The sequence below is a fragment of the Lonchura striata genome, chromosome 19, assembly GCF_050655825.1.
Source record: "Lonchura striata isolate lonStrDom1 chromosome 19, ASM5065582v1, whole genome shotgun sequence".
NCBI lineage: Eukaryota > Metazoa > Chordata > Aves > Passeriformes > Estrildidae > Lonchura > Lonchura striata.
The window spans coordinates 2824003-2849316 of record NC_140721.1 but is presented as its reverse complement, the minus strand read 5'-3'; the positions used below and the strand labels follow the sequence as shown (position 1 = coordinate 2849316).

General features: G+C 42.2%; 1 protein-coding gene across 2 annotated transcripts in view; it reads left to right on the top strand.

The window, feature by feature from the left end:
• MED13 (mediator complex subunit 13) overlaps nucleotides 1–24619 on the top strand; it is a 51599-nt gene extending 26980 nt beyond the window's left edge. For both annotated transcript variants that reach the window (XM_085557235.1, XM_021524873.3), the window contains 24 exons: nucleotides 723–885; nucleotides 1186–1296; nucleotides 3270–3953; nucleotides 6429–6645; nucleotides 7475–7559; nucleotides 7904–8025; nucleotides 9188–9278; nucleotides 9457–9671; nucleotides 10083–10279; nucleotides 11449–12365; nucleotides 13744–13911; nucleotides 14974–15197; nucleotides 15715–15904; nucleotides 16383–16851; nucleotides 17479–17698; nucleotides 18207–18398; nucleotides 18528–18751; nucleotides 19200–19342; nucleotides 19452–19610; nucleotides 19697–19882; nucleotides 20077–20225; nucleotides 20445–20618; nucleotides 21673–21773; nucleotides 22430–24619. In XM_085557235.1, coding sequence (XP_085413361.1) covers nucleotides 723–885; nucleotides 1186–1296; nucleotides 3270–3953; nucleotides 6429–6645; nucleotides 7475–7559; nucleotides 7904–8025; nucleotides 9188–9278; nucleotides 9457–9671; nucleotides 10083–10279; nucleotides 11449–12365; nucleotides 13744–13911; nucleotides 14974–15197; nucleotides 15715–15904; nucleotides 16383–16851; nucleotides 17479–17698; nucleotides 18207–18398; nucleotides 18528–18751; nucleotides 19200–19342; nucleotides 19452–19610; nucleotides 19697–19882; nucleotides 20077–20225; nucleotides 20445–20618; nucleotides 21673–21773; nucleotides 22430–22562 — 5534 coding nt within the window. In that variant the 3' untranslated portion in view covers nucleotides 22563–24619. The remainder of the gene's footprint in view (nucleotides 1–722; nucleotides 886–1185; nucleotides 1297–3269; nucleotides 3954–6428; nucleotides 6646–7474; nucleotides 7560–7903; nucleotides 8026–9187; nucleotides 9279–9456; nucleotides 9672–10082; nucleotides 10280–11448; nucleotides 12366–13743; nucleotides 13912–14973; nucleotides 15198–15714; nucleotides 15905–16382; nucleotides 16852–17478; nucleotides 17699–18206; nucleotides 18399–18527; nucleotides 18752–19199; nucleotides 19343–19451; nucleotides 19611–19696; nucleotides 19883–20076; nucleotides 20226–20444; nucleotides 20619–21672; nucleotides 21774–22429) is intronic.
• The last annotated feature ends 695 nt before the right edge of the window (nucleotides 24620–25314 follow it).

Below are 25314 nucleotides of genomic sequence, written 5' to 3'. Positions count from 1 at the left end.
ATTTCTTTAGTCCTAAGTTTGTTGTGGTAGAACTGTGTCACCAGCTGTGGGCAAGACGAACTCAAAGTCTTCTGTAAGCTGCTGAAACTAGAGCTGCTGTTGTACTTGAAGTTGTTACCAGTGCTTTGGATTGCTCTGGGGAAGTTTTTGGGGTTTTTCCCCTCTGTGAGCATGCCTGTGTTCTGACACAGCTCCATAACCCCCGTTGTGCCCGGTCATTAGTGAAAGGTGATGATTTCTCCCAGTCCAGGAAGATGGGCTGTAGTTAAGTTTCCAGTAAGGCTGTGTGCCCTCTGCCCTGGGTGTGAGCAGTGCTTATGGGGAGCTGATTTAGGTCACAGCTGGTGACACTCACTGATAGTTTCAGGTGGCATTTACATACGTTTTATTTTGCAGAAGAGGCTTTGTTTCTTTTTTCTTCCATGATCTTCTGTTACTCAAGTTTGACCCTTTTTTTAAAATCATAATCTTGGCTTTGCTCAAGTTGTTTTCTATTTCAGGCCACTTTCATCAAAGATAAAGAACATCCAGCCCACTTACAACATATATGGTGCTTTTTAAAATCTCCTATAATAATCTGCTACCATTCCTAAATTTTCTGTGTGTTTTTATTTCCTAACACTGAGTCAGGAAGATACTTTTCTTCTTATGGTGTTTGAATTGGAGTGATAGACACTGCATTGTCTCACTGCCTGAATGTTTCCTCTGGTGCTGCTTTTCAGTTGATGCTCAATCTGCCCAGAAATGGGTGAAGTTTTCCTCGGTTTCAGACGGATTTATCTCGGATAGTACCAGCCATCACGGTGGCAAAATCCCCAGAAAACTGGCCAACCAAGTGGTGGACAGAGTCTGGCAAGAGTGCAACATGAACAGAGCACAGAACAAGTATGTACTTATCCTCTGAAGCCAAAAATACCAATATTTTGTGTGTTCCTTGTAGCAATTAGTTCTGTAAAGGGTGCTGTGACTGCTGGTGGAATGCACTTTACTCTTCTAATAAACCATTTCTAAAGAAGTTCATTTATTTAACTATTTAGGAATGATGTACTTAGTTTAATGTCAGGAAAAGGCTATTTATCCTTTCTTTGCTGAATCCCTTGTCACCAAACTGCTCTTGAGCTTTGCCAGAAGATAAGAGAAGAACATATGTTGCTCCCAAATAACTCTCCTGGTATTGAATCCTAGGAGGAAGTATTCTGCTACATCAAATGGCTTGTGTGAGGAGGAGACAGCTGACAAGGTGGCATCCTGGGATTTTGTTGAAGCCACACAGAGGACAAATTGCAATTGTTCAAGGTACAGCACTTGGCAGAGGTGCAGCCCAGCCGTGTTCGCCGGGGCTGAAGTGCTCAGGAGAGGCTCCTGATCTCTCCTGCAGGAGTAATTAAGCAGTAGCTGCTCGGAGGAAAGCTGGAACAAAATTTGTATCTCCTCTCCTAAATGTCATTGGAGGTCTTGAAATTCTGCCCAAGGAGTTACTGCAGAGGTTGTAGTCGAGTGAATTGGCTGAGGGGGGCCTGCTGCCAGTGCAGGGATGATTCCCAAGTCCTGGGCTGGAATTCCATATGGATGTGGGCAGTCACCATCTCATGGGCAGCTTTCTCAGGGAATGGGAAGGGAATGCTATTTATTTAGGATTTAAACACCTCTTCTAGAGGGCTGTGGCAGTAGCCTTGAAGGGAGAAAGCTGTTAATCATGAGAATAAAACCCCCAGACCTGCTCTGTGGGAAGGGTGGCATTCCATGGGTGGCTGTGTGGAAAACTGCTCCTCAGAGTGGATGCCAGTGTGTGTTTTTTATATTAGCTGGGGGGAAAAAGAGATCAAAACAAAGGGCAAAATGTCTGAGATTAAATATATATGTGTGTATATAATATACAGCCTTTTTGGAGGCTGCGATGCCACGCACTGTTAATACAGGTATTTAAAATAAATAGAAGCATTAATTTCATTGAATTCTCAATTTCTGTACTTATGGCAGAATATTAATCTTTAGGTGACTGAAGTGTTGCAATAGGTTTAAACACTCTCTGATTTAAATGTTACACTGATTACCTTGCAGGGAATATTGGTATCTTAGGAAAAAATTACTGTCTGGAGGATGTAGCATTTTGAGATAAATGCATTTTTTAAACTCCCTTATTGAAACGGTTGGTTAAAGTTCTGTGGAAATACTTATGTCCTGAGAAGAGCTGGGGTGTGGAGGAGGATTAAATGTTCTTTTCAAGGAGAATTTAGCTATGATAGCACTAGTTAAGAGCAAACCAATCAATTAACTATGTGAGGTGTATATTAGAAATATGCAATTGCCTAAAGAGAAATTGCAAAGACCTAAACCTTCTTATTATTCCATGTGTTTTGAATTCTAAGTGGAGAAAAACATGTGGATATGTGTAAGAGTTTAAAGTAAAAATAGATTTTGATACCTCTTACCTTTTATCCCTGCCTAATCCTGTTTTTTCAATACAAGTGCTTCTTAACTTTGCTAATGGAGGAGTGGCAAAGAACTCCCAGGCGTGGAGCATTTACCTGCAGTTCAATGGCTTAATCATAAACATTTCATTCTACACTTCTGTATTTCATGTGCCTCATTCTGTCAGATGGTCCTGAAAGTTGGCATCTTGAACTTGCAGATGAAATGTTTAAGCTCAAGTGCATTTACACTGAACAGACCCAGCTGTATTAATGTAGTTGGGACACTGCATTTTTCTTTTTCCCACACTTGCTAAATTTGTAAGTAAGCCCCTACAAAAGCCTTGTAATAGCTTGGAAATGGCTTTTGTAGGAGTGAGCTTGGCTTCTTGGTTCTTGGTGTTAATTTTGCAGTCTTTAACCCAGTGAGGCTTGGGCAGCTCTCTTGGCTGGTATCCGGGTTTGAACTTCAGAAGCCATTCACTAATTCTTACGTTGTTCTACTGATTCATCAGTGCTGGCACACGTTAAAAATGATGAGGTATTCATGTGACAATCTATTTCTGCTAAAGCAATTATAAAATACTGTCTTAATTCTGAATATTATTTGTGTGTTTGGCTCATAGGACAGATGTAACAATTTAAAAAATGGTATTCTAAAATCATACAGTGTTGCTGAAGTCACTCCAATTCTGCTCAGAAAGAAGCGGCAGCTTCACTTCGGAACAGTTTCGGTCTCTGACGTCTCTCACGGGCTGTTTAATGGCCTAGAAGGAGGTTCTTATCTAGTGAAAAAGAACACCATAGACAAATTTGAAAGATTAATGTGGACTCTTTTCCCTTGTATTAATTCTGCAGGCACAAAAATCTCAAACCAAGAAATTCAGGTCAACAGGGGCAGGCCCCACCTGTGGGCCCCCAGCAGCCGGCGGCTCCAAAGCACAAGACAAATGAGAAGCAAGACAAAGGGGATAAGCCACAGAAACGCCCTTTGACTCCTTTTCATCATCGTGTATCTATCAGTGATGATGTTGCCATGGAGGCAGATTCAGCGAGTCAGAGGCTTGTGATGGCCGCACCAGACAGCCAAGTGAGGTTTGCCAATATCCGAACTGCCGACGGAGCGAAGCCCCCGCAGCTGCATGGGGCCGAGCTGGCGAACTCGCCGCAGCCGCCGCCGCTCAGCCCCCACCCCTGCGACGGCGCCGACGAGGGGGTGCCCAAGGCTCCCTCCACACCCCAGAGTCAACATTTCTACCAGATGCCAACGCCTGACCCCTTGGTCCCCACAAAAGCAATGGAAGACAGGCTCGATGGCTTGTCCCAGCCTTTCCCAGCCACGTTCCCCGAGGTTATAGAGCCCACCGTGTACGTCGGCACTGCCGTCAATTTGGAGGAGGATGAAGCTGACACGACTTGGAAGTATTACAAAGTTCCAAAGAAAAAGGATGTGGAGTTCTTACCGCCCCAGCTTCCAAATGATAAGTTGAGAGATGATCCAGTAATACCTGCTGGACAGGAAAATGTAACTTCAGTTACAGAGTAAGTGGTGTTTGATCCTGGGGTAACAACACGAGAAGTGAGGGAACAGGAAGGCCAAAGGCAGGAGTTTCTCAGCAGAAGGAGCAGTAATGCTGAGGGTGTGAGCACAACTGTGGGTACAAGAAATTAACCCTTGTGAAATGGGAGGACAAAGCACAGATCTGTAGCAAGACTTTCCAGCTTTTTCTCATTTTAGCTCTGATTTAGCTGACAGCAATGATATTTATTTTTATACTGCAAAATTAATCTGCAGCCAAATGATGCCTATTAGGGACTTAAGTCCCTTCCTTCCCCCCTCAAAAAAAAAAAAAAAAAGGTAACTTTTTCTCTTTAGTATTTGATTTCTTCATTATTTGAAGGACTATGGATGGTCTCAGCTGCAGAGATCCTGTTAAAGTTTCTTCTCTCATTTCTGCTCCTGTCTTCACCTAGGAGAGCTGATATTACAAGCCCCAGCTTGTAAAACATTCTGCTCTGCTGCTTGTTTCCATTGGGATAAAGGTATTGGTCACATTGGATACTCTTCTAAGTTTGAATAAATTCTGGAGCTTAGGACCACTGAAGGAAATCAAACTCTGGTGGTTTTAGTGTTAAAACTGAGCTCTGTTTTACAGCAGAATGAACCAAGAGGAATTTGCTTTACCAGTTAGAGCGAAAACAAACTCCCCAAGAAAGATCACCGCCACCAAATCCCCAAAGCATAAGAACAAAACTCCTGCAGCAGAGCCCTTGGCCCTGTGGGCTGTGTCCATGTGCTGTTGGGTGAGCAGGGAATTGTTCCTGTCATCCCTGTTTCACAACACTTCCCTGTGAGGACAAGCCACTGGGAAAGCAACAGGTGCTGACAGGGCTGTTAACAGCAGGCAGAGCTTAACAGGATTGGGGTGAGCATGCAGAGGTGACAAACTTGGGCTCAGGGCTGTGCTCGAGGAATCCAGGACTGCACCCAGAGCTGCCTCTATCCGTGCACTTCTCTTGATGATTTTTGGGCCAAATATTCAGCTGAAAGGAGGCTCTTACTGTGATTGATAGCAAATAATTGAGAGCTTTGGGTTTAATTTTAGGAGCTGGGGTGCTGAATTTGGGGTGGAAGAGCAGCTACTCACAAGACAGAAGCTTGGAGTTAGTTTTTGTCCTGTTGCTGGCAGTGGCAGCACTGGAATGGCTGTGTAGGAAAGCTGGGAGAAGGAGTAAATGTGGTGTAGCAGCTGCTCTGTGCTCACACACAGTTCTGGACATTCTTTGTGGTCACTGTTTAAGAGACTCTTCTTTCAAGATGTGCATGTATAGGATTTTTTAGTGCTTTTTTTCCTTTGCCTTGGATTCACTTCAGCCAAGTAGATAAGGAAAGATGTTTCCTTTTTTCTCTTCAAGACATGGTCTTTCCTAGTCTGATCTGACAACTTACCAGAAACAGTCTTTTCCCTCTGGGATATCTGTCTGTTAATTCTCTTCCTCTCTGCTGGTCAAAAATCCAGCAGAGGTGTTTAATTCCCCATTCCTAGAAAGTAGTTTCCATCTCTTTTTCTGCCCTCTTTTTGTTTTCCTGATGGCAGTTTTTTTCAGGATTTAGAAACTGGTTTATTGAGCATGGATGGATTTGCCATTGTTGTTGGCAGTGAGATGTTTTGTTGGCTGTGAATTTGTTTCTAGGAAGTGTCTTTGACAAAGTCAAACTGTTTCTATAGTTGAGAGGAATGTGAGGAGCTTCTCATCTTGTTTGAGGGAGCACCTTCCTCACCTGGTGCCTTTTGTATGTTGGGGTACAGAAAACAAAGGTGGTTCAGGGGCACATCTACAGCTCATAATCAGAATAGATTTTTCCTTGCCAATGTCTTTTTTTTCCTGGTGCAATGCCACATTTGTGAAACCAATGCTCCTGAGAGAAAACATTAATTTCTGTGTACTTACCAGCTCCAGTTTTGGCTCAGAATGTTAACAAAAGAAAAATGCTGATAAAGGCAAATGTGGTTAGATTTTTGTCATTAGTAAATTAGTTACTGGTGTGCTGCAAGCTTCATTTGTATTGATCTGAGTGATATAAATGGCTCCTGGACACAGTGGCATTTGTGTGCTTTACTTGTGATTATTGCTTGGGCTTTTTTTGGGAATGCAGTGAGTAATTCTTTAGCCTGGTGAGTTTCTTTTAGTGGATGTGGAGAGTTGAATCCATTTGTGCCTTATAACAAATGACAGCCATGACCTGGGATAAATTACTAATCTTTATGTGAATTGACAGTGCTTGAGGAGAGAGGGGCAGAAGGAATCACATGGCTGGATCTGATGTGTGGAAGGAGGTGATATTAAATGAGTAATGATTTAATCTTTGTCCCCAAAAGTTTTCTGAAGCTGGGGTGTGAAGAAAGGAAGTGGAAAAATGAGGTTGTTCATGTTAAGGCTGTGTGATAGCAGAAATAATTCCATGTAATAAGTGCTAAATAAATAATTTTGTGATTTTATTTTTCTTCTGTTCAGATTAATGGTGCAATGTAGGAAACCTTTGAAGGTTTCAGATGAACTGGTGCAACAGTATCAGAGTAAAAACCAATATTTAACAGCTGTAGCAACGGAAGCTGACCAGGAACCTGAAATTGATCCTTATGCCTTTGTGGATGGAGATGTGGAATTCCTATTTCCTGACAGTAAAAAGGACAGGCAGAACATTGAGAGGGAAGTGGGGAAGAAACACAAGGTGAGTAAAGGAGCGAGGCTACAAATCAGTGATGAGATTAAAACAAATTGCCTTAGACCCAGGATAGAATTGAAATCCTTCTTCATGTATTTAGAAGCAAATTTAAAACCAAATTATATTCTAGCAGAAATGATCAATGAAATTAAGCAGCATGTCTCTAAAGGCACCTAAATATTTTCTTGGCAAACTGGTGCTGCCATTGCATCAGGGTTTATGAGGAAAAAGCTGCTAGATCAGTCTGGCTCAGTGGCCTCCCTGTGGAAATAGGTGCTGGCAGGTGCCTGGCGAGCGAGGAAGAACAGGGCCAGTGCTTTGTTCATGAGTGGAAAGGTCTGGGGGTAGGTGAGGTGAGCCCTGACTTGTTCCCTGGCCAGCGAATTGCAATTTTTATTCTTTTTTTGTGCTTTAGTGCAGCTATGTGAGACTTGTACTTAAAGCAAAAGGGCACCTACAGAAAAGGAGAAAATATAATTGCACTGGGTGCTTGTCTGAAAAATAAATTTGCTTATTAGAATTAGTTATGTCTGGATGCAATCCATTCAGGAGCTGGTACAGTTAATATGTAGCATCTGATAGCAAGGGTTTTTCCTTAAGGTGTTGTAGCAAGAATCCACAGCTTGCTTTGTAAATTTATCCTCAAGACAAACCCTGTGCTGGCAGCCCAAGCTCTGCTCCCCCTGAGCCAGCAGCAGCCCCCAGCCTGTCCCTGCTGAGCTCGCAGGGTAATGAGAACCTGATCCTTCTCCGGGGACAGAATCCTCACAGGGACATCAAATACCTCCCACCCCACCCATTAATTCAAGCAAACTTTTCTCTCCTTTTTTAATAGGCTGAGGATGGGACATCCAGCGTTACAGTTCTATCCCATGAAGGAGAGGATGCAATGTCTCTGTTTAGTCCTTCTGTCAAGCAAGGTACAGAGGCTTTCTTTTCCTCTCTGTCTCAATTGTGTTGTATTAATGGTGTCTTGAATAGTCAATAAATTCTAATAAGCTGCTAAGTTTTGTGGTTTATGGTTTGTATTTCCTGCAGTCTGCTTGGAACATTTCTTTGTTGCACCTTGCAAAAAATCTAAACCTGGCTAATTGGCTATAAAATCTAAAATGGAAGGGCCCTCACCTCTGTGTAAGGTGGATGAGGTGGACCAAGGCCATCTCACCCCCTTGGTTTCCTTTCCCCCAGCTGTGGAAAGAGCTCTGCAGTGAAGTTTTTCATGCAGATGCAGTGCCAGAGGTGTGATGTTGGTCTCTCTCCACAGATGCCCAGCGCTTGGCTGCCCACGCCCGCACTGCCTCGACCAGCCTGTTCCACGAGACAGACCTGGTGGTGTCCTACACCGACCTGGACAATCTCTTCAATTCTGATGAAGATGAACTCACAGTAAGTGATGTGCAAAAAGTCCTGGCAGGTGCCAGCCAAAAAAACAGCAAGGAACAACTCTTGTCTTTCTGTGGTTTGGGGTTTGATTTTTTTTTCTGGCGTTTGGAGGAGAGGTTGCAAAACATTCACACGAACAAGAGCTGTGGCCCCTCAGTGGCAAACGGACTGTTCTGGTTGACTCATGCAGGCAGATTTTTGATGCAAACAACCTTTTGATCTTACTTCCTTACAATGCCCACAGTGTGTGCTGCCTGAGCATACCTTTAGTTTGAGTTGTACAGATTCAGCAGGTCCTAGTGTGTTCTTTTCCTGTGGTCTGGGCTCTGGTTAACTGCTTCATCAAGGTAATATTGAAACAGAACAGCAATTTCTGAAAGAGAAAAGGCATTTAAACACTGGACATTCTGCCAAATAAGCTGCTTCTCTGCAGCAGCTATTATCTTGGAACAGTTTCTCTTGCAGTCTGATGGCTCTGAATCCATTATCTTTCTAGTTTCTATTTCAATACTGTTTGTAATCAGTTCTCTTTTCTGAACTGTATGTTGCTCCATGTTTAATCCTAAATCCCCTTACCCAGACAAAATGCCCATCAACTTTAATGGGAGCTGGAGCTGAGTAAGGGCTGAAGGATCTTAACAGCCTTCAGAGGTCATCAGAATGTAAAGGAAGTGTGTTTGCTCTTAAACATGAACACTTACATTCTGTAGGCATCTGAACTGTTTAAAGATGGTAAAATATCTCTTATTCTTTTACTTTTGACAGCTTTTCTTTCCTGTATTTCTTGTTGCAAGATTTGTGTTTGTCTTTTCTGTTCCTGTGGCAACACCAGTGATGTTAATGTGGCTCTGGGAGCGTTGTGGTTTGTTCTGGTAGACTGTGGGCAGCCCTAATTTACTTCTTTTACTGTCTGCTGTAAATGATGAGGGTTATTTTGTAACTGGTTTTTCCCTTCAATAACATTGTGACCTGTTGGGAGAGGTTCTCTGGGTTCCAGGAATTAAGAACAAGTGTAAGCCCAACCTTAAGCTTCTGAGCTATTTTAATTTTTCTAAATATTATACAATGTCTCAGCTTTGTATGTGCAGGTGAGATTTCCTGTTAGCAGGAAACATGAACATGTGTTTATGTCTGAAGTGATTTTATGACAATACTTCTTTCTCAGCCTGGATCTAAACGAACAGTGAACGGCACTGATGACAAATCCAACTGCAAAGAGGCAAAAACAGGAAATCTAGACCCACTGTCATGCATAAGTAAGATTTATTTGTGTTTTCTTTTTGCCTAAAGAGAATGTTAGCTCCAAACATTTGACTCTGATATGTTGTGGCAATTTGGAAATGTACCCTTCATTTGCCTTTGGAAAATTTTGAGATTCGGGAAACACTTCAGGAAGTTTTCATGTTCTAAAGTCTGCTTCCGATTTGAAATTAGGCACTGCAGATCTCCATAAAATGTATCCAACTCCCCCTTCACTGGAACAACATATTATGGGGTTTTCTCCAATGAACATGAACAATAAGGAGTACGGCAGCATGGACACTACACTTGGAGGAACAGTGCTGGAAGGGAATAGCTCTACTGTGGGAGCTCAGTTCAGAATCGAAGTAGACGAGGGTTTCTGCAGCCCCAAACCTGCTGAAATCAAGGTAGGTGGTGCTGACAGCCCTGATCAATGCTTGTGGTGATTATTGATCAGTTCATTACTTAAATCTCAATAGGAATGGGGGGGGATTAAAGTACAATTTGAAACTTGTCTTGCATTATTTGGGGGAGGCAATACACTTTGTAGTATGTAGTGTTTTACCACTTAAGAGAGAGTAATACCTGAATAGCCATTAGTGAGCTGCAGAAATGCCTTTCAGTCATTGCAGTTCACTGAGGTTTGTTTTGGTGTATTGTGAATATTGTGTGTACACATCTCAGCTTTCTCTTGCAGCAGTGTCAGGATTTTGGGTCAAGGAACTGCTGCTTGAACTCAGTCCTGTTTTTTGGAGAAGCATTTAATTGCTGCAGTGATCTAATTTACACATTAATGCTTTCCCATGTCTGACTTCCAGGATTATTCCTACGTTTATAAACCTGAAAACTGTCAAGCTTTAGTGGGATGTTCCATGTTTGCACCACTGAAGACTCTTCCCAGCCAGTGTCTTCCTCCCATCAAACTGCCCGAGGAATGCATTTACCGCCAGAGCTGGACTGTGGGAAAGCTGGATCTGCTTCCTCCAGGCCCTGCCATGCCTTTCATCAAAGATGGGTATGACCCTAGGGGCTTCAGCTTTGTGATGTGCTCACTTTGCCACCCCTAAATATTTATTTTGTCAATGGGTAATGGGAATATTTGTATATACTCTGTGTTTATACAACTGACAAGAGCCTTTAAAAACATCCTTCTGGCTAAACCTACTGCAGGAGACTCTTCTCAAAGAGCTTCTTAACTGTACATACATTTTATTTGTTGTCTCCTTTAAAGGTTTCTTGGGGAAGCTTAATGGTGCAAGTCCAGGTTTAATAAGTAATGAAGATGGTAACAATCAAGATAAATGTAAACTTGGGACTTTGTTTTTGCGGTGGTGTAGTCGGTGCTGGAAGGGCTTAGTAGGTGGTGCTGCTGTTTCTTAAATTATTTTCTTAAGTAGCAGTAAACTCAGCTGTGCTGGGAGTAGGAAAAGGTTTCCTGTGCTGTGACTGGGCCTGGGCACAGCAGAACTGCAGGGGACATTTCTGTACCCTGCATTTGGTAGGGATGGTCTTGCTGCCAGCTCTTCTTGAGGAAAAGATTTTCTTTTTCTCTTCTGCATTAATAGCTGGTATAAATGGATTAGGTGGCAAGGAGGTATTATGTATTTCTTGATAAGATTATATGAATATTAAATCTTGGATTAAATACTGATGTTGCTTCTGTTACTCATTAGCAATATATTTCCAGGTCTTGTTGGCCTTAAAGTTTTTGGAGATACTCAGGTGCTTAGTAAAGAAAATGTTAAACCTTTCCAGGTGGTACTTTCCTCATGGATTCAGCTGAATCTGCTGTCAATAGACCTGGTCTATTTTCTTAGTGTGTGTCAACACAACATGTAAATAAAACATGAATGAAAAAGGTGTCCTTTAGACTCCATACAACCACAGAATTTAGAATTTATTCTGACCACACTTGTTTCCTGGGAGCTTTGTGCAAAGGAAAAGACGAAAGGAGGCAGGGAGAGATTCTTTAATGGTGCTGTCAGTGGGAGTCCTGCAAAGTCATTTAGAACAAACGTCTTGAAGTTCCTTAGGGAATGAAAATCTTACTGTGGATTATGAAAGACTAGCTTAAAAAAAGCAAATATTAATTAGGAAGGTCCTTCTTTAGAAATCTGAGTCTTAAACTTCAAACCCAGTATGTTGTGTACTTAAAGCCTTTCCTTCTCTTGTGGCTGCCGTCAGTGATGGGAGCACCATGGACCAGGAGTACGGCCCTGCCTACACCCCCCAGACCCACACTCCGTTTGGGATGCCCCCGAGCAGTGCCCCTCCCAGCAACGGCGGGGCTGGAATCCTCCCTTCTCCTTCCACCCCTCGCTTCCCAACTCCCAGAACACCAAGGACTCCCCGCACGCCCCGCGGAGCCGGCGGGCCTGCGAGCGCCCAGGGCTCAGTGAAATACGAGAACTCCGATTTGTACTCCCCAGCTTCCACCCCCTCCACGTGTCGGCCGCTGAACTCGGTGGAGCCCGCCACGGTGCCTTCCATCCCTGAGGCACACAGCCTGTACGTGAATCTCATCCTCTCCGAGTCCGTCATGAATCTCTTCAAAGACTGCAACTTCGACAGCTGCTGCATTTGCGTTTGCAATATGAACATCAAAGGTGCTGATGTTGGAGTTTACATTCCCGATCCGACACAAGAGGCCCAGTATAGGTGTACCTGTGGTTTCAGTGCTGTTATGAATAGAAAATTTGGCAACAGTTCCGGGCTGTTTCTTGAAGATGAGTTGGATATTCTGGGGCGAAACACAGAGTGCGGCAAAGAAGCGGAAAAACGCTTTGAGGCTCTCAGAGCTACTTCCATTGAACACGGCAGTGCAGGGCTGAAAGAACCGGAGAAACTGCCCGATGACTTGATACTGTTGCTGCAGGATCAGTGCACCAACCTGTTCTCACCCTTTGGAGCAGCAGACCAAGACTCCATAGCCAAAGTTGGTGCCGTCAGCAACCTGGTACGTGTAGAAGAAAGGGATTGTTGCAATGACTGCTACTTAGCCTTGGAACATGGACGGCAGTTCATGGACAATATGTCAGGAGGGAAAGTTGACGAAGCACTTGTGAAAACTACTTGCTTGCACCACTGGTCAAAAAGAAATGGTAAATATTGAAAACTACTTATTTTCTACTTGTCCACCTGTTTGGGTTTTTGTTTTTGAAGGGTCTATTTGAGTGGTTTTCCTTTGTGGCTTTTGAATGCTGGTTTTTTTTGCCACCTCTGTGCTTGTACAGACTCCTGGTTGATGGTGCTCAGAATAACCAGCCCTTCCATCAGCCCTGTGCTGATCACCAAGCAGAGTAAGGCCTTGGCTGCTCTCAGTTGTAAATTCTCAATATATATCTGAAGTGTAACATGAGACCACTGTCAGTGTCCACAACACTTCAGCAGGTTTATCCTTTAAAGAGCTTTTGGTGAGTGGCTCTACAGAAGCTCTGGAATGATTGATGCCTGTAGGAAGGGTTCGAGTGATGACTGCATTGTCAAGGCCACTGTGACAGAATTAAACAACAGCTCTGATTCAGTTGGCTTCCCCCGTTCTTTAAGGAGAAGAGGGGGGCAGTAGGTTAATGGCACATGTGGCAAAAAAAAGCATTATTGTAGCCTTCACTGTATGTTGGGTCTGCCAGAAATCCTTGGATTTTTCCTTCGAGGGCCTGACTAATGATGCAGTGTCTCCTGGAATACCCTTCATTGTGTGTATTTGCTTACTGTTCTCTAATAGAATTTTCAAGTGGCAACTCTTAACAGGGTTAGGGTGAAAGATAAAGTTACGAATTACAGGTAGCTGCAGTTCATAGTTGTAAGTGAAGATGAGGAGGAATCCTGGGAGAACACAGCTACGTTCGTGTGCCTCGCTGGGGAATTAATTTGGAAAATCCAGACTATAAATAAATTTATGTTTTCAGGCAGACAAGAGAAGACTCTGTGTACTGTCACTGATGTGTGGGACAAAAAGATGAAAAAAACCCTTTAAAACAGAAGACTTGGAAATAGTAGCCATGCCAAATTTTGTGTCAGCTTTTCATTCTAAAGCCTTGTACCTGAAATGGCCCAGTGGTGGCTCTGGATGAAATGGGCTGAGTCTGTTTGACGCTTCCTTTGACTTCTCTGAAATGAGCACTGGGTGGCAGCCTGCAAATCTGCCTTTTTGGGAGGGGCAATCCAGGCGTTTCAGGCTTCTACAACTTGTTTGAAGGTTTTTGGGTTGGTTTTGTTTGTCTTGTTTTTATTTTAGGGTATTTTCCCTTAATTTAACTCATAGGATGGGAGTCTTTCAATGGGAAAAATTCTAGGGGAAAAAAAACAAAATTAAGAAAAAAAATCCGTCTGTGTAGGGAGATCTGTAAATCCGCTTGTGCTCAACTTCATATATCCCAGGTGGCCTGCAGGTGTTTTTTAGAAGAGAGTGCTTACAGTGGAGGTGGTTTGGGCTGGTGACTGTAGTGCAGCTCGCTGACCCCGTTTGTGTCCCCGCAGTGGTGGATGTGAGCATGCAGTGCTCCCAGGACATCCTGCGCATGCTGCTCTCGCTGCAGCCCGTGCTGCAGGACGCCATCCAGAAGAAGCGAACGGTCCGGTCCTGGGGTGTGCAGGGACCCCTCACGTGGCAGCAGTTCCACAAAATGGCTGGGAGAGGCTCCTACGGTAAGGGCTCCATGGAATCCCGCTCCATGGAATCTCCTTCCTCTGCCCCATCCACATAAACTCGGTGGCTGGTGCTGCTCAGCCTGTTGGAATGCTGAACAGGACTTGACCTTTCTTTAAACTTAACGAGAGCTTCTTAGATAGAGGAGAATTCTTTTCTTCAGAAAAGAGAAAAATATTTATATTCCTTAAAACCGGCAATGAATTAAAGATGTGCATTTAAAATTTACAACTTCAGTTGCACTGTTTGTATACACCTGACACTTCACCAGTGAGGGGCTGAAATTGCAAATATGGGTTTAGTGTTAAAAACAGAGTAACTGCTCAGGTTTTTATACTCAAAATTTTTCCCTTCACCCCATTTTAATTACTCTAAAGATAGGAAGTTAAAAATACTGATTTTGAAATGCTTGAGACAGTGTGTTTATTGCTCAGTACTGTCAGAACTGTGTTCAAGCTCTAGGGTTACTCAGTGTCTTGTCTCTGATAAATGTTTGGAGTGGCCAACGCGTGATGCATTTACAGATAGAAGGTGAATTTTGTGCACTCACGATTTAATGACTTCATTAGCATATGAGATTGATTTACCACTGTGTTACAAGAGTGACCTTTCACCAGCAGATCTTTTGTAGCTATATTTAGAACATGGCAATTATACATTTACATGTTCTTAAGTTTGTTTCCTTCTCTGGCCCTTTACTCATCTGCTTAGAATATTTATAGTTTTTTCCCTTGTCTTTGGTCCCCAATTGCTTTGGCTCTGTGGGAAAAGGCTTTCTGGACAGTGCAGAACAGTTCCTGGCTGCCTGCGTACTGATAGAAATATAAAACACTGTGAAACTTCTTCCTGAGGCCCTGAGATATTTCAAATAAAAACAATCAGCTGATGGGTTTTTTGCAGAGGGTTGGATCCTGTACTTTGGATCTGTAAAATGAGAACTATTTCATTGATAGCCAGTGCTCCTTCCTGTGAGATGCTGGGAACACCAGAGGCTGTAATATTCATGTTTCCTTGAAGTTAATTTTAAGCTTTCTGCTTAAAAACATGTCTTGCTTTTCCAGGAACTGATGAGTCCCCAGAACCACTGCCAATCCCAACATTTTTGTTGGGATACGATTACGATTTCCTGGTGCTGTCTCCATTTGCATTGCCCTACTGGGAGAGGCTGATGCTGGAACCTTACGGATCTCAGCGAGACGTTGCTTACGTGGTGGTGTGCCCGGAGAACGAGGCTCTGCTCAACGGAGCCAAAAGCTTCTTTAGGGATCTGACTGCAATATATGAGGTACAGGATTTGTGGCAGTTTGCAGTGAAATGGATTTGGGAAAGGCTGTTTCTAATACGTGCTCATAAGGACTTATCGGGCTTGTCGGAGCTGATAGCGACGCCTGCTCAGAATGCTATCTGGGAAAGCTGCTCCGAGGGATTTTAGGAATGGGCACTTGGAAGATAAGGGCTGTTCATGCTGCTCCCCGTTCCGTTCCCATCCGATAAACGCCACCCGATGGCGAAGCTCTGCATTACCACGTTAATAGTGTTAACTCCATTTAATTAATTAATTACATGCTTGGATTGAATGATGATTAGAGTCGATTATTATCAACCTGGTTTTCTTGCATTTAGGGAAATGATGACAGTCACCCATAAAATCATTATTCAGTATTTCCTGCTGGTGGAATTCTAGAGTTAAAATGTTACTTTGGAATATTGTAAACAAACAGAGAGATCTCTGCCTTTCTATGGTATGTAGTTTGTGTGATATTTAACAGCTTTTAAGGATTTTTTTTTTACCTTCTTTGCAGTCCTGCAGGCTTGGTCAGCACAGACCTATCTGTAAGTTACTGCCTGATGGGATCATGAGGGTTGGTCCTACAGCCTCCAAGAAGCTCTCGGAGAAGTTGGTCACAGAGTGGTTCTCACAGACAGCCAATGCCAACAACGATGCATTCTCTAAACTCAAACTCTATGCTCAAGTTTGCAGATATGAGCTGGGTATGACCTTTTTTAAATATTCCTTATTTCATACAATTGCCACTTACTCTTTTGCAAAAGAGAAGGAGGAATCATGGCTTATTGTCTTATTGATTGGGGCAGTTTTCTGGTTCTAAACTGTACGTGAATATGTGCTAAAACGGCCTCTTACCATCCAGCAGTGCCTTTAGGGAATGGTGCCTGACAGGGACTTCAGTTGTCTTCTTGTATTGGTGACTTGGATTTTATAGCAGTGATTTCCAGCAATTCAACACATCTGGAAAAAAAGTTATATTAAAATGAGATTTCTTGATATTTCTGAAAGGCTTTTATCAAAATATTAAAATTTGAAAATTTAGTAAAGGTATTTTAATTTGAGAGGTAAAATGTATGCTCGAGGTTTGCTCCGTTTTGTTACAACTGGAGACTTCCATAGGTGACATAAGCATCAAAACAGCTGCATTATAAAATTTATGCTTTTTTTTTTCTCTGGTTTTAGGTCCTTATCTTGCTTCTCAGCCTTTGGACAATTCTCTACTTTCCCAAACAAACCTGGTCCCTCCCTCCAGCCAGGCAGCCTCTGCTCTGCCCCCAGTGACAGCCCCTGCTGCCAATCCCAACACTCCGTCATCGGCTCCCGCAGCTCCCGCCAGCAGCACCATCGCAGTGACCTCCTCCAGCAGTGCCATGTCCTCTGCAGCCACTACAGCCAACTCCACCCTGACCACCACTGCCCCCTCGTCCTCCTCTGCCAGCCTGGGCAGTGGCATTCCAACGAGCAAGCCTTCCTCATTCCCACCTTTCAGCAATATCAACAATACCACTCCTGCCTCCCTGCCCACCCAGGCTGCACCAGTCCCAAATGGGCAAACTGGGGGGCAGCAGCAGCAGCCAACACTGCAAACAGCAGGGATGTCTGGAGACACGGCTGCAGCACCTGCACAGCCCCATCCAGAGGTTTCTGAAAGGTAGGGAACTGCAATCACACCTTCAGCTGAAAAATCAGCTCAACTAACTCGAACTTATGAATGCACTTTCATCCCTTCAATAAAAATCCTGTATTTATTTTCACCAAGCTGCTTTTAAGGGAGAATGAGATTTCAGTTGTGGTGGAGCTGAACCTTTTGGTTCCAGTTGTAGCTGCAGTTCTAATTACATCTTAATGTCTGTTCTGGTACAAAAATAAACTTCCCTTTTTTTTTCTTCTCTCTCTAAAGAGAGGAAACTCACCAAACTACTCACTTCAATATTTTAAAGGGCTGGGGAAGGAGGGGGAGATAGATAATTGGCACCATCTTAGAGTTCTATTTTCTGTAATCAAAGTTAGAGTGGTGAAGACAGCTCTTAGTGTAGATATTCTTGTTCCCCAAGCAATGGTTGAGCTGCTGTAATAAAAAAGGCTAAGGGAAAGAAAAGGGATTCAGAGTTACTAATAAGCTCATATACAAAATTGACATTAAAAGACTTTTTCTTACACCACAGTTGACTCAAAGATATTTCAGATTAAAAATTGACAACTTGATCTAGTTTTGAAGTAAAACTAAATCTTTCCGAAACTCAGCTGTTTGTAACTGGTTTCAAAATTTAATTTCCAGCACTATGGATCGTGATAAAGTTGGAGTCCCCACAGATGGAGATTCACATGCTATCACCTATCCACCTGCAATAGTAGTTTACATAATTGATCCTTTCACATATGAAAAAAAGGATGAGAACAGTAGCTCATCCAGTTTGTGGACACTTGGACTTCTGCGCTGCTTTCTGGAGATGGTTCAGGTTCTTCCTCCCCACATCAAGAACATCATTTCTGTGCAGGTGAGCCAACAGAAGCAAACAGGGTATCCTTGGCTTTGGCTGTGTTTTGGAGGCAGTAACACCCTCAAGGTGAAAGTTTCATTTCCTTCACAAACTTTAGTTACAGTTCTCCAGCTGTGGTAAATCATTAGGTTATAGCTTTTAGAGCAGTTTGGGTGCTATTAAACAAAGCTGAATCCTGTTGTACATTCCAAACTCATCAGTTTTATCTCAGAGGAAATGCAGTACCTACTCCAGTGATGAGTGAAGTATGGCAAAGCTGCAGGACCAGTTAAGAGGGCAGATTTTTGGAGGAATCATTAAGATTCTCTTCTAAGCAAATTATTTTTTCCTCTGAAGAAAATTTCAATGGGAGTAATTCTTGAAGTCCCACAGGGCTTTGGAAACATTGAAAGAAATTTGACTGCAAAGTTAAAATTCAAAAAGCAATGTACTAAATACTGTGTCAGAAGACATTTAATCTATTGATAAAACAATTATTTTTTTTTTCTCCTCTCCTCTGTTCCAGATTGTCCCATGTCAGTACCTGCTCCAGCCTGTGAAACACGAGGACCGGCAGATTTACACTCAGCATTTAAAATCTTTGGCATTTTCAGCTTTCACTCAGTGTCGGAGACCTCTCCCAACTTCCACCAACGTGAAAACCTTAACTGGCTTTGGCCCAGGGTTAGCCATGGAAACTGCTCTTAGGAGCCCTGATGTGAGTATTGTTAATGAGATAGTGGAATTATCCAGAACAGAGGAAGGTCCCTGCTTATCAACCAACCATCTTTTATGTTGGGAATAATTTCTTCCCCTAACTTCATTGTCTGTTCTGTCATCTTTCTAGAGACCTGAGTGTATTCGACTGTACACCCCTCCTTTTATACTGGCTCCAGTAAAGGACAAGCAAACAGAGCTGGGAGAAACCTTTGGAGAAGCTGGCCAGAAGTATAATGTGCTTTTTGTGGGCTACTGTTTGTCTCATGATCAGAGGTGGCTGCTTGCATCCTGTACAGACCTCTATGGAGAGCAGTTAGAAACTTGCATAATCAATATTGATGTACCAAACAGGTAAGAACCAAACTTTAATTCATTTTTAGCAAGAGCATTTTTTTTTGTTTCCCTGAAAAATTACATTGGGTTTGTGCTGTAAGAATAACTGACTTTTGTAGACTTGTGTTGCAAAAGTGGCTACAGCAGATGAATATTTTTCCCTATAATGTGTATATTGTTTTGAGTTAAATTTCTAGAAGAGCATAGTTTAGTTTCATGTGATTCTTGAGTGTTACTCTGTGTGGGTTTATACTTCCCCATCTCACTTATTGGCTGTTAATGTCAGTTTTAGAATGTGATTAATTTAAAAAACCCAAACCCCCTGAACCTTCAGCTGATGGACTGCAATATTAACACTCTTGGCTCTGGTGAATGTTCAGGTTAATACAAAAATGTTCTAAACATGGCATTAAAAACTTGTTGCAGGTGGGTTTTAACTTTGTTTTCCCTTCTTTCTTACTTCTAGAGCTCGCAGGAAAAAGGGTTCTGCCCGCAGACTTGGTCTCCAGAAACTCTGGGAATGGTGCCTGGGACTTGTGCAGATGAGCTCTTTGCCATGGAGAGTTGTCATAGGCCGCTTGGGAAGAATAGGACATGGGGAATTAAAAGGTAACAGCAGCATTTTTGTTAGAATCTAAAGCTTAATTTTTCAGTAATATCAAGTGTATCGATCCCTGTTTCTGGAAGAGAAGCTCACTAGTGAGATTTCCTCCCTCAGACTGGAGCTGTTTGCTGAGCCGCCGGAACCTGCAGTCCCTGAGCAAGAGGCTGAAGGACATGTGCAGGATGTGTGGGATCTCTGCTGCAGACTCCCCCAGCATTCTCAGTGCTTGCTTGGTGGCCATGGAACCCCAGGGATCCTTCATTATTATGCCAGGTATTTGGGCAACTCTCTCTTTTTGGCACGAGAACTACACTTCAGGCTTTGCAAATCTGAGGAAATGTTTGATTTCTCTCCCAAAGATTCCGTGTCCACGGGCTCCGTGTTCGGGCGCAGCACCACTCTGAACATGCAAACGTCTCAGCTGAACACGCCCCAGGACACATCCTGCACTCACATCCTGGTGTTCCCCACCTCTGCCTCTGTGCAAGTGGCATCATCCACTTACACCACTGAGAACCTGGATCTGGCCTTTAACACAAACAATGGTTTGTACTTTGGAATTGTTCTCACCTTCTAAAAACCCCTCGTCACTCTGTGCCCTATCATAAGAATAAACTGTTCGTTCTAAGGAACCATTTCCATTTCTATGGAATGGAAATATTTCTTTATTTCTGACTCTATTGTCATATCCTGCACATAGTGAACTGGTAGGAATTCACTGGTCTTGTTTCTTTTCAAGATGGAGCAGATGGAATGGGAATCTTTGACTTGTTAGACACTGGAGATGATCTTGATCCTGATATTATAAATATTCTTCCTGCATCTCCTGGTGGATCCCCTGTGCATTCTCCAGGGTCCCACTACCCCCACGGAGGTGATATGGGCAAGGTAACTATTGCAGTAAATAGAGTTTTGTGTGTGTGTTTTGTCTGCTTTTTATCCATCTGTTAATTTCCTTCTGTGGAATGAAGGATTTTAGATCACCCAGAGATTGGATTGCTATGTCATGCTTGAATATTTCAAAATGTTTTGTGTTTCAGATGCTATAGGTAATTTCTATTAAATTTGTGCTCTCCTAATCCAAAACCTTTGCCTGTTGTGTTGCAGGGTCAAGGTACAGATCGATTGCTTTCCACAGAATCTCACGATGAAGTAACAAATATACTGCAGCAGCCACTGGCCCTCGGTTATTTTGTGTCAACTGCCAAAGCAGGTCCTTTGCCTGACTGGTTTTGGTCAGCGTGTCCTCAAGCACAAAATCAGTGTCCCTTGTTTCTTAAGGTACTGTCCTGGCAGAGACTTGTGCAGCCTGAGGGATCTGGGGTGAAAACTGTTCTGCTTAAACCAAAGTCAGTGCATGTCTGTGGGGATAGCTCTGCTTTTGCTTCAGGAGAGGCCAGGTGTATTCAGTTTTTGAGATTTGGCTCTTTGGAAGGTTCTGCTTTGCTCATGGTTTCTTCCTGGTAGTCTGGACTTTTTTTTTTTAAATTCCCTGGCTTTATGCTCCAGGATTTTGTTGAGTTCCTGGACAGAGTTGTGGCTAAGCTGGACTCCTGAGGGAACTGGTGGTAGAGAGGGAGGTACATTAGTGCAGTATAATAACTCAGTTGCCCTGGGCAAAATAAGGAATAAATTAATCTCTTTCTGTATTGTACAAAGCATAAAAGTTGTTTTTTCCATGTTGGCTTTGCATTGTATCATCTGTCTGGGTGTTGTCTCAGCCCCTTATCTCCTTATGGCACAGTCAAGACACACTTAGCACATTTAAGGCCATCATTGATATACAGAGAAACTTTCTGTATTAACAAATCAGCATCTCTAATACTGTGCTTTGTTTTCTGATGATCCAGATAGATCTTCTGCAGCCTTGTTTGTGTCTGGATTAGCAGCTCCTCTTGGCCTAAGCTCAGCTGTGGCTTTGGTATAGGATATTATTTTGAAGAGAGGATTTATTATTTACGATAAGCAGCTCTATATATGAAATATAAATAGACCAGGCCTATAAAAGCAACTGAACTTCCAAGTCTGTGTGTTATTAGACATCTTGGGCCACTTGAGTTGATTTTTTAATAATCATTTAATGTAGAAAAGGGATTAAACCCCCCCCCCCCCCATATATATATTTCACTACTAGCACTGTGTTTTTAGCAGAGATCTGTGTAAGAATATAAATATTTTGAGAATTCCTGAACTTGTTGATGGCCTAAGAATAAGATTTGTTTTTTGGCTTGTGTGTCAGACAGAGAAGGTGACTGCAAGCTACAACAACATGGGGAAAGGAAATATGGTGTAGTTGATCAGGCAGTAACTTCTGGCTTCCTTCTTCCTTCCTCAGGCCTCTTTGCACCTCCACGTGCCTTCAGTGCAATCAGACGAGCTACTCCACAGTAAACACTCCCATCCACTTGATTCTAATCAAACTTCTGATGTGCTCAGGTATCTATTATTGATCACTTGCAAAAATATTGTGCGTTTAATTTTTAATGCTGCTTCAGTTAAGCTGCATGTTTGTTTTTCCTTCTGTTAGTTTTTTCCTTTGTGCAGCTGATACCCATAGTGCAGATAAATTGCTGTGCTTTAAGTGATTGCCACAGAACGGTGGAATAAAAACCAAACATCTCTTAGCCCTTCTTTAACCAAGCAGTATTTGAAAATGTTTAAAAACCAATGAATTCCTCAAACTAGAAGAGACCTTGAACCTAGCAGAAAAGACAGAAATAGTTAAGCCAGAATATTGCACAGCAATCTTGTGGAAAATCTGAAGTGCTGAAGAACAGGAGCCCAGACCTATGTAAATATGGGATGCTAATTAAGAAAACATCAGATTGTTTTTCTTTTTCTGGTTTTTTTTTTTTTTTTTTAATGGGAACCTCTTGGTATGAATCAAGAATAGACAATGACAATGACAATTTTCCACCAAAAGCAAGTTTAGCTCTGAACTGCTGTAATAATTTGGAAGACATATTATTTCTGAATGTTGGAAAACCTATTTTATGTTTTTGATGCCAAAGAAGCTGGATTATAGTATATTAAGGTTGTAAAATCCTGGTGAGAAAATGTGTTGGCCTGACAGAAGGCTGTTTGTTTTTCAGGTTTGTTCTGGAACAGTACAATGCACTCTCCTGGCTAACCTGTGATCCTGCAACCCAGGACAGACGGTCATGTCTCCCAATTCATTTTGTGGTGCTGAATCAGTTGTATAACTTTATCATGAATATGCTGTGATCTTCATCTGAATTTTGCAAGACAAAAATGAGGAAAAGGGATATTTCACTGCAGGACTAAGTTATAATTCTTCTCAGTGCAAGTTGTTTGTGATGGGGTATGAATCTTGTTACTTCCAGCAAATATTGTTCCGACTTGTGAGAGGGGCACCCATCGCCCTGCTGTCTTTGAGTCACTGACTATGGGGGACGCTTCAGAATGATGATCAGAAAGTGTATTATAACGTTTTTAGTAGCAAAATTAACCATTTTTCCCCAGCCACAGTATTTGTGAAGAGTAATGAGCCATAGTACCCAGTCATGGTAAATGAATTTTAAAAGCATGGAGATGAGAAGAAACACGAGGAACAATTAAGTTTCAACCTATGGCTTCAGAACATCAAGATGTTCTTGTATTGGATTATAGTACTTAGTATTCAAAAATGCCTGCATCTCTTATTTATTGTAAGTTTTTAAATGTATAAATTGTCTTATATTTCTTAACCTCTTTTATAAAAATTTTCCTAGAAGGTTTATACTGCCTTCTTGCTTTAAAGCAATTGGTCTAAAATATATGTAATCGTCTTAATTAAAAGTTGCAGTAGGTTGCTTTTAGAGTATTATTTTTTTGTAAGGGGTGGGTGGGGACAGTAAATTTGTATTGTCTTGATGTACAGTCTAACGGGGATAGAGGGGTTAATGTCCATACCATTGTGTGTGGGGGATTTACAGCTAAGCTGTAGTTGCAGAGTACATGTACAGTAATGAAGTTCACTGTGTTTATATAAATTGAAAAGGTACCGGGTCTTACAGCATTTTATATCACACCTTTACAGAGTAACAATGGCAATATATAAGTGATATTGTAGGTGGTTTAACTTGTAGTGAGAATAACATGAATAAACTCTTCAACTGAAGTTTGTGTTATGGTTCAGGGCTGTGGCTAGATTCTCAGATCCACTTCCAGGACACGAGTTTTAATATCACAAGAACATCTCTTGTGCATTGTTGCTCCCTGGATATTCTTGGCACCGTGCTCACTGCATTGTTTGCTTCCGCTTTTGTGATAAAATGCGAATCTGAGGTGGAACACACAGAAAACTCTGACCTTATCCAAAGTCTCCTGCCAGGCTGAAATTTAGCCCAGCTCTAGCCATTTTACAAATGCAAAAATAGTCAATCTTGACTTTAAGATTGGTGTGTGTTTAACTAAAATGTGGTGTATATAGATTCTCAGTGAATTCTGGTATTCAGATTTTATTCCACTAGTAAAAAAACAGCACGAAACCCTGAACATTTTCCTTTTCCATGTATTTTTGGCACTGTGGTGAAGGTCCCAAGTATCAATGTATGGCCTTCCCCATATCCCATTTTCAGGCTCTGGCTGGGGCATGTGCCAAGGAGGCTTTGCCCTCCCCAAGGAAGGGACTGACAAACCACAAGGCTTTCCTAAACATCTCCCTCTATCTACAGTCACCATTTTTTCTCAGTAGTTTCCTTCCTTTTTTTCCTAGCACATGCCAAATGTCTGTGGCTGCTCTAAAATAGCCCCTACGGGTGCTGAAGAGCAGCTGCAGATGCTTTTTCTGCGTTCCTTATCTGACTGCCAGATGAAAAACTGAACTCCTGCAGTGCTCCCGGGAGCCTGTCACAATAACCCAAGTCCTGGGTCTTAATATTGTCTGTCTCGCTGGTTTAAACCTGTAAAGGAGCAAGGTTTAAGATCTATTTGTGCACCTGCTGTTAACCCCTCTACAAGGAAGAATTTGCTTGCATTTACCAAACTTACTGTGTTCATGAAAATCTCATTTCGTAAATGCAAAAGACCTGCCTGAGGTGATTTTTTTTTCGTATGAACAGTCTCACTGAATCGTGTACATACAATATTAGCAACTTTTTTGGTTTTGTATAAAGAAGTTGTACAATTGGTGATGAGAATTTTCAGTCATTTCTTCAGAACAACATGAGTGCAATCAGAAGTTAGCATATTTTGATAAATAGAGTTAAAAACTGGGTCTGTCCATGACTTTATCTCGGTAATGCACCGCAGATTAAACGGCACATTATTGTCTTACAGAAGGTTTTTCTCATTTGGTTGGCATTTTTGAAGTGGAAAAGTGCTCCTAAAACTGGAAATTTCAAAGTGTATGTCCTTTTTTTCCTTGAGCTTTGTCGCTAAGTGGTCATTTCTAACCCTGGCTCAGTTAACCAAGTTCCAAGGGCTGGGTTTTGGTGTGGCTTTGTTTTGTGTTCAATCTGACTTGTATTCCTAAAGGTAAGTGAATCAGCTGCCTGAACCTTGGTGTAACTGTATTCTGTTACCTGGACCAGCCTTCCCTGTGAAACTCCTACTGTGAAAGCTGCCAGTTTCCCACTCCTCCCCCCCATCAAATGCAATTTAAAGTAAATTATAATATTATAACCACTATAAAAGACTAGAAGGGCCGTTTCTGGAGTGATAGTCACAGCTGGCAATGTACAATCAAACCTGCCAGCACCATGGAGCCAACTATTATATTTGACATACTTTTTTTGTTAGCTACTTTCATTTAACTATTTTAAGTGCACATAATAGGTGGTTTATAAATAAAATTGTCAGAATCCAATAAATCGAGGTTGTTTAGCAAGTACAAGCTTAAGTAGTTGAAAAATTCAGCTACAGGTTTCCAAAACGGCCTTGCAAGAAAATGTTGTTCGTGTCAGTGCTTTAAGTAGCTGTGGAGGTTTATCTCTTCCAATGAAAGAAGCCGAGATCCTTCCATTCCAATTAAAAA